Source organism: Mus pahari, chromosome 5, assembly GCF_900095145.1.
Source record: "Mus pahari chromosome 5, PAHARI_EIJ_v1.1, whole genome shotgun sequence".
In the NCBI taxonomy this organism is placed as follows: Eukaryota; Metazoa; Chordata; class Mammalia; order Rodentia; family Muridae; genus Mus; species Mus pahari.
In genome coordinates, this window is record NC_034594.1 from 38,483,416 (window position 1) to 38,496,784 (window position 13,369).

General features: G+C 44.7%; 1 protein-coding gene across 3 annotated transcripts in view; it reads left to right on the forward strand.

Annotated features, from left to right (window-relative positions):
• Cdk15 (cyclin dependent kinase 15) overlaps positions 1-10,485 on the forward strand; it is a 91,405-nt gene extending 80,920 nt beyond the window's left edge. For 2 of the 3 annotated variants that reach the window (XM_021198158.2, XM_021198159.2), the window contains exons 13-14: positions 7,508-7,626; positions 10,254-10,485. In XM_021198158.2, the coding sequence (XP_021053817.1) occupies positions 7,508-7,617 (110 nt within the window). In that variant the 3' untranslated portion in view covers positions 7,618-7,626; positions 10,254-10,485. Of the gene's footprint in view, positions 1-7,507; positions 7,652-10,253 lie in introns of those variants that run through there. The other variant, XM_021198160.1, reaches the window with a different exon arrangement.
• The last annotated feature ends 2,884 nt before the right edge of the window (positions 10,486-13,369 follow it).

Sequence of the window (13,369 nt, forward strand, 5' to 3'; positions counted from 1 at the left end):
TGTGTGTGTGTGTTTGTGTCTGTGTGTGTGTGTGTGTGTGTGTTTCCTGAGACAGAGTTTTGCTACTTTGGCTGGCTTGAAACTTACTGAGTAAACCAGACTAGCCTCAAACTTGTGTCTTCCCATCTTGACCACCCAAGTGTGAGGATCGTGGGTGTGTGCCACACAGCAGGAACTAAGCAGTCTAACATAGACCATTCTCTCCACCTTTCTTTCTTTCTTTCTTTCTTTCTTTCTTTCTTTCTTTCTTTCTTTCTTTCTTTCTTTCTTTCTTTCTTTCTTTCTTCATTTGTTCAGTATGTCTGTGTGTGTGTGTGTCTCTGTGTATGTGTCTGCATGTATGTGTGTGTGTGTGTGTGTGTGGTGATGTGTTGGTCCTCATGAGAACTGTTTTTTTTTGTTTTGTTTTTGTTTTTTGTTTTTTTGAGACAGGGTTTCTCTGTGTAGCCTTGACTGTCCTGGAACTCACTCTGTAGACCAGGCTGGCCCCGAACTCAGAAATCCGCCTGCCTCTGCCTCCCAAGTGCTGGGATTAAAGGCATGCGCCACCACGCCCGGCGAGAACTGTTTTTTGAGACAGTGGCTTTCACTGGAACTTGGACCTCATAGCTTAGACTACTCTGGTTGACCAGCAAGCCTCAAGCATCTGCCTCCCCAGGGCTGGAATTAAGGGCCTGACCACCATGCCTAAATGTTCTGTTTGTTTGTTTGTTTGTTTGCTTGTTTGTGACAGGATTTCTTTGTGTACCTCTGTTTGTCATGGTACTCACCATGCAGACTAGGCAGGCCTAGTACCCAAAGATCCACCAACCTCCCTCCTCCTGAGTGCTGGGATTAAAGGCATGTACTGGCTGGCTTAATGCCTGACCTTTTATGTGGGCTCTGGGGATCAAACTTGGGTCCTCAGGCTTATACAGCAAGTGCTTTATAGACTGAACTATTTTGCCAGGCCCCTTTCTCCACTTTTTAATTTTTTTATTAAGCAATATTTTAAAGGCAATCAATTAAGAAGCAAACTGAGGGCCAATGAGATGGTTCGATGGATAAGGCACTTACTACCAGGCCTGACGACCTGCGTGTGTTCAATCCCTGGGCCCCACACGGTAGAAGAGAGATGACTGCTTCACATTGTCCTCTGACCTCCACACAGGTGCTGTGGTACGAGCAAATGCACCCTCATATACCCCTCAGGCACACATACAGAAAATATATAAACGTAAGGAAAAGTTGAAAAAAAATAAACATAAGAGAAGCAAATAGGGAAGAGTCCAGTGTATTTAGTCACTTTCTTCTATAAAGTTGCCCTCAACACGTTCCCACACATTAGAAGCTGAGATGTGGCTTTCCATGCTGCACACATTTGTGCTACTAGGAGATACCTCAGCCAATTAACCCTCAATCCCACCAAGCCTGTGTAAGCTGCTTTAATTCACTGGCAGCACAGGTTCAAAGAGTCTCTAAGTAAAGATAAATCATTCAGGAAAGAATGAGGCCATAGGCAGGGAAAGGACCCTCAAGGCCATTTAGCTATTCCTTTATCACAGAGCAGTATCATTGACCCTGGAGAAAAAGTCGCCTTTATTGGCATCTGTGTGCTTTAAGTAGATCTCGCCCAACCTAGGCTGGAATGACTACTCTCATATTATAGATTTAAAAGTTGGTACTGCCAGACTAGTGGTGTACCCCCGAGATCTCAGTACTCAAGCGACTACGGCAGGAGGATGGCAAGGGTAAGACTAGGCTAGCCTACCTAAGAAGACTATCTCAATCAAAAGGAAAAGTGGTGGCGCATGCCTTTAATCCCAGCACTTGGGAGACAGAGGTAGGCAGATTTCTGAGGCCTGCCTGGTCTACAGAGTGAGTTCCAGGACAGCCAGGGCTACACAGAGAAAATCCTGTCTCAAAAACAAACAAACAAACAAACAAAGGAAATAGAAATTGGGGTTGATAGTGGAGTCACCCAGTTGGAAGTGGAGGAGCCAAGGCTCACTCACAAGAGGCTCCAGTCCACTCTCCCCAAAATTCATTCCATACACTAGAACATTGTAGCTAGAGTGGTTTAGAGTCAAGGTCCACCCCCAGTCCCAGCTTGTTGCTGCCGTTTATTGTAAAGCCTTTCAGGGAAAGGTTCCACAGTCTCCAGGTCAAATGGGCGAATGGTTCACACCTCAATGTCATATGTTATGGATATCCACACCCTGTCCAAGTGACCCTTCCCCTGTGCTGCGAGGGCCCAGCATCTGCTGCTCTTACTCTGGATGATGCTGTCTACAGCACCCTTGGATCTTAAGAGTTCTTACTCGATGGCAGTCACTGTTCTTGTTTCACTCTGTAACCATACTGCAAGAAAAAGAAGAATAAAATGAAAATGGGAGAAAGGCATAAAATTTATTCAAGAGGAAACAAAGCAAAGATGCATACATCACATGGGAGACAGTTTGTGAGGGTGAGGTCTAGATAAAACCGAGTAACTGCTAAGGTTTTTCCTTCAGCCCAACAACTCCCAGTGCAGGCGAGGAGCCAGTCTAAGCATCTCTGATGACAGAGTGTGACAGAAGTGTGACAGAAGTGTGACAGAAGTGTGGCAGAAGTGTGGATCAGGGACTGTGCCTTCCGCCAATATCACATTCAGCCAACCTTATGTAACAGGAGCTACACAAATTGGCTCATATTTTTTAATCAAGATATATTTATCCCTGAAATTACCTAGCTAAACAGTTGAGCAAGCTTAAAAATAACCAAACAAGCCAGGCCATGGTGGTGCACGCCTTTGTTGTGAGTACCCAGGGAGTCGAGGCAGGCAGATCTCTGCATTCTAGGCTAGCCTGGGCTACAGAGCGAGAAAGCGAGTTCCAGGACAGCCAGGGCTTTATAGAGGAACGCTGACTAAAGAAACCAAACAAAGCAAAACAAAATCTAGATGTATGCAAATGTGATATGTATATGCATATATATATATATTTGAACATTACAAAGTAAAAAATAATTTAATTACTGAGCCCTGGAGAACGGATTGGATAAATATTAATGTGTTGCCTCGGCACACAGTGCTGTGTACCATTTGCAGCTGCTCACAGGAGTGTGAAGTACACTGGAAACAATTAAGCACATAAGGCCATAAGCTACATACACCAGAAAAGTAGGCCCAAGGGCAGCACATGACCTTAATCCCAGGATCTGAGAGGCAGCCTGGGTCACATAGCAATGCCATCTTTCAAAATGGAAAGGAGAGAGAGAGAGAGAGAGAGAGAGAGAGAGAGAGAGAGAGAGAGAGAAGGATAGAGGAGGAAGAGGGGAGGAGGAAGAGGAGGAGGGAGAGGAGGAGGGAGAGGAGGGGGAGGAGGAGGAGGAGGAGGAGGAGGAAGGAAGGAAGGAAAAGAGAAAAGCCAGTAAATGCCTTTACCTTAGCACTCAGAAGGCAGCCACAGGTGATTCTCTGTGAGTTCAAGGCCAGCCTGGTCTATATAGCAAATTTCAGGCCATCCATAAATATACAGCAAGACATTGACTCAAAATCCAAAAACAAAATTGAGAATATAAAATGGCATATATAATGTACTTATGAAAGTTATTTGCATCTGAACAGAACTGAAAGTTAATGTAGAGAATAAACATGTTCTAAAATATTGCAGATCATTTCCCCTCCTTTTCAGAATTTTCTGTAATGCTGGTAATGACATATTTTTTGGTTTTTAAGAATGGATTAAAGCAAAAATTGTTTAAGAGTTCTGAACTCTGGACTGAGAATTAAAGGCCTATGTTTTCTTGTTCTTTTTTTTTTTTTCTTTCCCAAACTCCAGATGAACCTCTGGCCTTCATAAGCCTTGATTTTTTTCCCGTCTGCACCCAGAATGAACTGAACATTTTTGAAACCCTTGGCTCACTAAATATGAGGGTTCGCATTAAGTGTGGTTCTAGGAGACAGAGGCAAGACAGAGAGGAAAGACAAACAGGTACTAATTACCTTTAAAAGACAAGACCATCTGCTTTCATGGGAGATGTCTGTGTCCCATGCCCCAGGTCTGAGCTCTAAGTGCTACTTAGCACCCTCAGTTTAAGGTACCCTGAGATCCCTTGGGCTTTGACCATATGAAGCTGCCATGTCTCCACATGAGCCAAGAAGTTGGCCTTCTCATGCAGAAGTGTATGTTCTGAGTAATCGAACACAGGAAGCAGCCGTAGCTGATGAATTGATGATGTGCAAGAACAGCACGAAATCACATGACCAGGGAAACAGCAAAGAAACTTTGCAAGGCTAGTTTAATTCCCAAGCTCCTAGTGACCCCCGCTGCTCTCTCCCGTAGCCAGCGCGGCCGGCCGGCCGAGGGAGATTTGATTATCTCGTTTCCTGTGGTGGTGATTCAGCACCCCAATCCCATTAAGTCACTTTCTGCACTCCAGTGCGCAGGGCTTCCCCAGGTTATCAGAGCAGGGAAAGTAAACGGAGACCCTGGGATCGGATTTCTAAGGAAGAGAGTCAAAGCAAGGTTTGAAAGGGGTGACAGCCAGCTGCCAGGAGCCCAGGAACTCAATTAGACTGAGAGGCAGCTATCTCATTATCTCCTCTGAAATGATCTAAATACATAAGAATCTAAAAGTTTTAAATAAACTTGTCTTACCGACAGTCTAGATGACTGAATTTCCCTCCTCAAAAAACTTTTAAGCACCCACTTTCGTATTTATTTATTCTAAGCGCAAAGCCGCCTTGGTAATTACGCTGTCAGATTCACTAAGCTAATGAGCAGTCATCGGAGTGGAAGGGCTTGCCTGGCTGAGATCACTGAGGTAGAGCCGTCTGCCGCCTCCTAGCTTCTCTCCTTTCCTTCCTATCTTTTTCTTCCCCGCTTTTACATTTGTGACTTAGGAAGGAGAGTCTGGCAGTCCACAGCCAACTTGAATCCTTTTGATTAGCCTCTCTCAGCCTCTCTCCCTCTCCTCTCCTCTCCTCTCCTCTCCTCTCCTCTCCTCTCCTCTCCCTTTATTTTCTCTGTCCCCCTCTTCCTCCCTCTCCTTTCCTCTTCCTCTTCCCCTCCCCCTCTTCCCTCCTCTCCTTCTTCCCCTCCCCCTCCCCCTCCCCCTCCCTTTCTTCTCCTCTTCCACTCCATTCCTATCCCTGCTTTTGAGGGGCAAGGGAGCCCCAGGGTAACCCGAGCTTTTCATGCCACTGTCTCCAAGGCAGGATTTCTCCTGGAAACAAAACTCCTAAATCAACTCGGATTTGAGTTGACAAAGTCTGCTGAGTGTATGCAATGTCTATCTTACTGTTTAGCTGTTTATGCTGTGGTGTAAGCTGAAGGAGAGCGTACAAAAGGGAATGTTATAGCATCCCTGTGGAAAAAATGTCTTATTTGGATCAGCAAACGTTAATCCTCTTCCCCATTCCAGCCTAGCAAATCTATTATTTTGAACCAAAGATGTCAGAACTGCAGGTTTCCCACAGCAATGATACAGCGAAGTCCAGACCAAGCAAGGCAGGGCCAGCCATGCGGGCTTCTTCCTTCCCCTTGGGTGTGAAGAGATTCAAGCGAACATCGTCATTACAACATGTCATGCCTTTGGTATGCCAAACACAGAAGCACTGTCTCTGATAAATTATGAGCTACTCAGACCATGGGCCTGGAAAAGCAGGGCCTGCGTGCAAGGACGCTGAGAGCAAGTTCTGTGCACATGCTTGGTGACCTGGGCTCTCCTGCCCTGCCCCGCTCATGCCCCAGCAGTGGCAATTGTTCAGTGCCTACTTCGAGGCAGGAACTGTGGAAGGCGTCTCACACACATGTGCTTAGCTCACAGCAATCAGCTGGGACTTTTTTCCCCCTCTCATGCAGATGAGTCCCTTCACTGAATGCTAGCTTTGAAAGGACTTGTGGCTCATCAGCTCACTGAGTGTCCACAGAGATAGCAGGTGTGTAATAATCACAGGTGTCTGTGGGACTGCAAACTACCAGGGAGCCCACCCAACCAGATACGGACTTCCCCTGGTGGGCAATGCTTTCATTTAAGAGTTGTTTATACATTATAATGGGGTGAAAGCCATATGCATTCAGTAGAAATCATAAAATGGGCCTTCCATGCCTGTGTGTTCCATGACTGTGCCTGTCAAGGTCAGATTTAGACAACCCCACATATTCAGGGGAAAGCGTGTCTTAACATAGAAAGTACCTAACTAACATAGGCCAATTTTCTCTTGTCATTTTCTTTAAGATGCTGTGTAACTATTTACACAGTGTGTACCACATCAGGTATAATATAGAGACACAGTAGTTCTGGAACCAGGACCCATGAGATGTCTTTATCCCAAGTTTTGGTCACTTTGGGGTCTAGCAATCCACTCTCTCCGCACTGGTTTGTGGCAGATTGTTATGTGTTCCCAGTAGCACAGTCATAAGGCAGAAAGAACCAGCATTCTGCAGTGTCCAGCATTGCTAAACTCTGACATTCCATATCTTAGGTATGTTTAAAGCTTGCTATTGTTGTTTTGAGATAGGGTCTTAGTAAATGTATTTTTGCATTTGTTTATTTTGGGTATTTTGTCTGCATGTGTTTCTGCACACCAGAAGAGGGCATCAGATCCTGTGGGACTACAGTTATAGCCCATTGTGAGCCACCATGTGGGTGCTGAGAATTGAAGTCAAGACTTCTGAGAGAACGGCCAGTGCTTTTAACTGCTGAGCCACCTCTCCGGCCCTATTAAATACATTTTTGATGGAGCTGGAGAGATTTCTCAGTGGCTAAAAGCAAGAGCTGTTTTTCCTGAGGGCCAGTTCCTAGGTTCCATTCCCAGCACTCACACCACAGCACGTCTGTACCTCATCTCAAGGGACCTGATGCCTCATTGACCTCCACAGACCCTGCATGCACAGTGCACATACATACATGCAGGCAAAATACCTGTATACATAAAATAAAAAATAAATTAAAAAACCACTTTGATTTATGATGTTTATTGTCTTTCTTTTATGCTGGGGATTGAACCCAAGGATTTACAGTGGCTTACCAGGATATATCCCCATGGTAAGTCAAAAAACATCTGTCTCTGTAAGGATGTAAGAATGAAGGGACTACATCAAGATATTTCAAACAAAAAAATTTTTTTTTAATTTATGAAAGTCATGTCTTAGAGTTTATTTAGACTATGCTTAGAGATGAGAGTATGTGACAGTTTTGAACCTTCCTCTGGATATCTAGCCCACATACTGCTCTCTGCCTGACCTGGTGGGAGTACAATCTACACTCCTTGGTACACCTCTCTTCCCCGTGGGTGCCAGACCCTTCCCCAGTTTCATCTGCTAGTGTTTGGTGAGTGTACACTGAACTGAGTTAAATAGGGTGCACTTGACAACTATTATAGATTCAGTAACATATCCCGAGTCAGTATAAATTAGGAGTAAGTCTGCCTATTTCAACATCTCTTTGGGTATCAGATGTTACAACAGGCAGACAAAGTATGTGTACTGTGGAAGAGTTCAGGAAACACTGTAGCGATGCTCTTCTCTTTTCCTCCCTACAGAGAAGTCTCTGTTTGCAGTTTCGGGAGTGAAGCTGAAGCCAGAAATGTGTGACCTTTCGGCCTCCTACAGGAAGAGACATCACCCAGCCGGGGTTAACAAATGTTGGTGAAAAGAAAAGGTGAGGTCACCTACATCTTTGCAGGTGAGCAGGCCCAGAACCACAGCGATTGATCGATTGATTGGTCGATCGCTGCTGGCAGAAGGGGGAAGGGTCTGCCTCTGTCTGGGGTCTAGGACGTTATCCCCACTCTGAGGGCAGCCTCCTTTGGAACCCCGCTTCCTAAGTTGGAGAAGAGATGAGGATGCTGTAACCACTTCTTCTACCCATGGAGCTGTGGTGAGCTCCTGAATAACAGCTTGAAGATTTCCATCAATACTGGTGGAATAAAAAGCTCTGGTGACAGGCAGGCCTCTGTGTCAGCTGGAAAGACACATCAGGGTGAAAGTTGACCAACAGACTCACTTTTCCCAAAGGCTACAAGGTTTCCCTGGGGTGCGAGATATTCAGTGCTGAAGTGACATTTCTTGCTAAGTCAGGATGACTTGTCATATTGGTGGTGAATTCTCTTCTCAGTCAGTCTCAAGGAGCCAACGGTATGATGGTAGGTTTTCTCAGAACCACTGTACCCTAAAAGGTATTCATGCACAGCTCGCTTCTGCTAGCATGCACAGAAGGCTGGCAGAACATTCCCCAAAGCCAAGGGCAGACACACCCAAGTGTCTCAGGATCACTTCCTCTACTGAGCCTCTGCCGTGAGTAGAAGGGACAGCAATCTGGGTTTAAAGTGAAACCAGGTGCAGAGCCAGCCAGCCCTTTAGGTGACCCTGGCCAGTTTCCAAATCATAAGGACTATTCTCTGATAGGGCCACAAGCTGATAGTGTTGGCCAGCACAGCTTGGCCATGTCTCCTGGTGGAAACCCCTGGGCTATTCTCCATGTGTGCACGCCAGTGTCACTCCTGTGGTGGTCCCCTGTTCTTTGTGGCTTTCTCATGCATCTCTACCTCTGACTTTCCTGATTTAAAGGTGTCTATGAATCAAACATGTCTGCCTTCTGGCTCTTCAGCAATGGTTTGTCTTTAAAAAAAAAAAAAAAAAGGTGCTGGGCGTGGTGTCGCACGCCTTTAATCCCAGCACTCTAGAGGCAAAGACAGGCGGATTTCTGAGTTCGAGGCCAGCCTGATCTACAAAGTGAGTTCCAGAGAAACCCTGTCTCGAAAAACCAAAAAAAAAAAAAAAAAAAGGTTAGAATTAAAGCTGTTTCCCAGAGCATTTTATAAAAGGCCTAAGTTTGTGTCTTAACCATGCACAATTGAAATTACCATCGGCAATATAACCATGTGGTATTCCCCATGAAAAACATTTTCTAGGGCAGAGGTTTTTTGGGGTTTTTGTTTTTGTTTTTCCTCTTGTGCCATTTCAAACTAACTACTCAAGAGCAGGGTGACCTCAAAGTACAGTCTCCAAAGTGAGGGGTTAATCCCTTACACCACCATCCAAACTGCCATTCCTTCTTGAACTGAATACTGAACCCAGGGCCCGGGACGTGCTAGGCAAATGCTCTAGCCCCAGCCCCATCAAAGATGCTCCAATGTCTGCCTACCTTAGTGTTGCTATTGCTTTCTTGGTTGCTCTAGACTCATCCTGCTTTTTAAAAAAATTACTTAAAATTTAATTTTATTTGTGAGTGTTTTGTCTCATGTAAGTATGTGTATCACATGTATACCTGGCTCCTTGGGAGGCCAAAAATTAGCACCGGATCCCCGAAACAGTGGTAAGCCAGCACATGGGTGTGGGAGACAGAACCTGGGTCTTCTGCAAGAGCTGCAAGTGCTCCTAGCCACTGAGTGTCTCTCTACCCCTAATTTTGTCTCACCTAAGCCTCCAGAAGGGAGGCAGAGAACCCTGCCTTTCTGGTCTACAGAGGACTCTCACAAAGAACTGCTACCTATAGAGTAAAATTGGTCACGATGGAAAATCAATTCAATAAGGTATGTGGTGACCCATTCTAGCAATGGTGGGAGGAAGGAGGCAGATTTGACCTTTCTAGGAGTAAGCTTGTGATATCCCTATACTTCTGTCCTAACACAGAGATGGAGCCTGTGGGAGATGAGCCACAACCAGGAAAAGCTAGAACACTCAAACTGTTTAATAAATGACTTGGGATCTGTAAAACTGGAGAGGACTAGATTTTTAAATATTCTTAACCAGTCTCACTTTGTAGACTTGTCTGACCTGGAACACTCAGAGACCCAACCCACCTCTGCCTCTCAGTTGCTGGGATTAAAGGTTATATTACCAAACTGTGTTCTTTTAAAGTTTTCCTGGCTCTCGTTAGGATGGGCAGGGAGATGTCTTTGTGGCTGGAGAGATGTTCCGTGTTTAAGAGCACTGGCTGCTCTCTCTCTCAGGGCCAGGTTTGATACCTAGCACCCTCATGGTGGCTAGCAACCATCTGCTACTCCAGTCCCAGGAAGTACAGCATCATCTTCTGGCCTTCTTGAGCCCTGCACGTATGTGTTACATAGACATACCTGAAGGCAAGACACCCACACACATAACAATAAATAAGAGACGTAATGACTATTCTAAGATGTTGCCTCTGCAATCTCTTATTATCACCTTTTAAAAGCCTAAGTGTGGAAAATTCCTTAGGTGACTGCACCCGGGTTTAACAACTTTCCTCTACTCAGGCTGCGTCTTCTCACTGTCGTTTGACTTTCTTCATCCCTCTTTCCCTCTCAGGCCTGTAGCCACGCGGTCTCCCTGTGTCAGCTTACGATGAAGCTTCGTGCCCTATTTCATACTGGATCAAAGATCTGTGTTCTCTCTCTGGCTGCCTGGAATATTTAAAACATGGTGTTCAAGACAATGATATAATACAGGAAGAGTGCAATGGAAGGTTATTGCTATGATTGTTACCTAAAAACAAAGAAAGAGAGGAAGAAAGAAAGAAAGAAAGAAAGAAAGAAAGAAAGAAAGAAAGAAAGAAAGAAAGAAAGAAAGAAAGAAAGAAAGAAAGAAAGGAAAAGACATAAACTGAGATGATGTGAAAAGAGCTTAGCTCTTCACAACAGTTTCAACCATTTTCATGAGTCCCTGGGCCCAAAACTCGGTTTCTTTACAGGACAGATTGGAACATGGACATCTGGAAAGTTCTAGAGTCAGAGTTGGTGCTTGCTGAGGCCTGCCAGGCTTGTATTCCTTTACAGTTCCCCCCAACTGAAAGACTTCTGTGGTGTGGAGGGGATTAGCCTGGCTTAGAGAGGTCTGTAGGGAATGTGGTCTCTTGGATAAAGTTGTCAACAAATGGACTTGCTTGGGACTATTTGTGATGATCCCTGGGGTATGTTCTTCCTCCTTCAGTGGCTATCAGAGTTTATAACTTAAATATGCCCAGATTTCAGGAGTTCTAATTGGGCTGCTGGCTAGAGTTGAGTTTCAGCTATCACCCGCTACTGAATCCTAATTGTCTTCAGCGATGGCAAAACTGACAAGAAACCTAAGCTCCAACTGATGGTGGAGATACCAGAGCTCCAGAGACGCAATTCAATCTCTGGGGCACCATCAGGCACACGTGCACACAGGCATCCCTTAGCAGGAGATCCTCCCGGCTGACACGAATCCCACTCTTTACAGAGCCTCCTAAGGAAGCTTGGGAAACTCAAATTACTTCATCAAGGGATCATCTCAGGCAATACAGTGGCCTAGAAACCAGAAACCACAATGTATCCTTTAGGAGGAGGGACCAATTAAGAGAGAATTTTAAAATGGTAACTACCCACCTAGTATCTGAGATGAAAAGGGGGGAGGAATACATGCAGACAATCCCCCAGAAAGCTGTCTTTGTGCAAGCCATTGGACAAAGCCTGCCCACTGCACCTGCGAGATGACCCATGTGGACTGGATGGGGCTGACAGGGTGTGTGTGCAAAGAACAGATCCCTAGAAACACACCAGTGCTGATATGGGATGGGATATCAAACCTGTTCAGGTCAAGGATTTCCAGTGATTACCGGCATAAATCAAAGAAAATGCACACCTTACTTTTACATCTCACTGAAGTCAGCACTACTGTTATTATTCCACTGTATAAGCGTGGACCCAGAGGCTCTGAGAAGTTAAGTAATTTCTCTAAGGCACTATGCCAGGGTTCAAGTGGAGACCTTGAGTCTAGTTATGTCCAGTGTCTGAGATCTTTCCGGCCATCACATCTCTATCTTATTTGTAGACCACTCTACTGTTGAAGAGGCAGTTTATGTTTCCCATTGGGTCATGATTCAGGGGGTGCAGAGGCCTGGCTAATCAGCTGCGAGTCAAAACAATACTTATTCCTGTCAGTTTTTATCTGATTTGAATTCTTACACGTTGGGTTTTAAATGCCTACAACTTAAGTACAGCTGTGACTTAGTGGGAAGTGGTGCTTTAAAGTATGAGGTGAATTAATTATATAATCTAGCTGCTCACCCACAGATAATGCTAATCCCTTCGGGCTACAGAAATGAAAGACTAAGATGACTGCCCCACAAGAAGTAAAACAGCTTAGCCTCTTCTGATCCGGGCACATTTAAATCATTAAGCTCAACTCCATGTATCACATACCACACTTTAAAGAAAGCATTCTATGAAATAGATGTTTATTACGCACCTTTCAGTTTGTGGATCTAATCTTGTGTAATCTTCTTACCAATACTAAGGCAGAGTCAAGTTTACAGAGAAAACTCAGGATCAGATGTAAATCGCTAGGGTTTGATGCACAAACTCTGTCCCCAAAGCCTGTGATTCTGCAGCTCCAACTCTGCTGCATGTTCCAAGGTGGGCTACCAAGAAAAGCCAGGCAGTGGGACAAGCCACATAGAGGGACAAGCTGCTATAAGTGAACACCCAGGAGCCAGAGACCCTCCTTGCAGTGGTAAACGCTGTCACAAGGCAAAGGGGCTGGCGGGCTGCTGCCCCTCTGCAGGAGTCCCCACCACAGTGGTGGCTTCCTCTGCCTTCCGGGTGATATGGAGAGCAATAGCCAGGGTTCCTAGTTGGAAGTGAGGTCATTTGGTCTTGCAGATTCCCGAGCATGACCTCAGAATGTCTGTGACAGACTGACTCACTGGGGTTCTATATCATCCTATAGCTGCAGAATACACAGACTGGTTTTCTTTTTCTTTTTTTCTTTCTTTTTTTTTTTAAGATTTATTTATTTATTATATGTAAGTACACTGTAGCTGTCTTCAGACACTCCAGAAGAGGGAGTCAGATCTCATTAAGGATGGTTGTGAGCCACCATGTGGTTGCTGGGATTTGAACTCTGCACCTTTGGAAGAGCAGTCGGGTGCTCTTACCCACTGAGCCATCTCACCAGCTCTGGTTTTATTTTCTATTCAAACACTTTCTTTCTTTCTTTCTTACTTTCTTTCTTTCTTTCTTTCTTTCTTATTTCTTTCTTTTGTTATTTCTTTCTTTCCTTCTTTCTCTTTTTCTTTTTCTTTTTTTAGTTAGATGAATAAAATTATCACCTTTAGCCATGAGGTAGAGGTGCACACCCTTTAATCCCAGCACTCAGGAGGCAGAAGCAGGCGTATCTCTGTGAGTGCAAGGACAGCCAAGGCTTCACAGAGAAACCCAGTCTCAAAACAAACAAACAAACAAAATTATCAGCTTTAATTTTAAGTGAAAGACAAATTATGTTTGTTCTTTTTTTCTCTCTCTCTCTTTTTCAATGGGTCTGCCTATTGGAACGATTAATAAAAATTATGTATATGACTCTAAAACATTGAAATTTTCCTTCATTCCTTGATTTTGTAAAATAAGTTTTCCTGCTACTTGTGTATCTTTCCTCCCATGTTTTTATTGATTCCTTTGATAGAG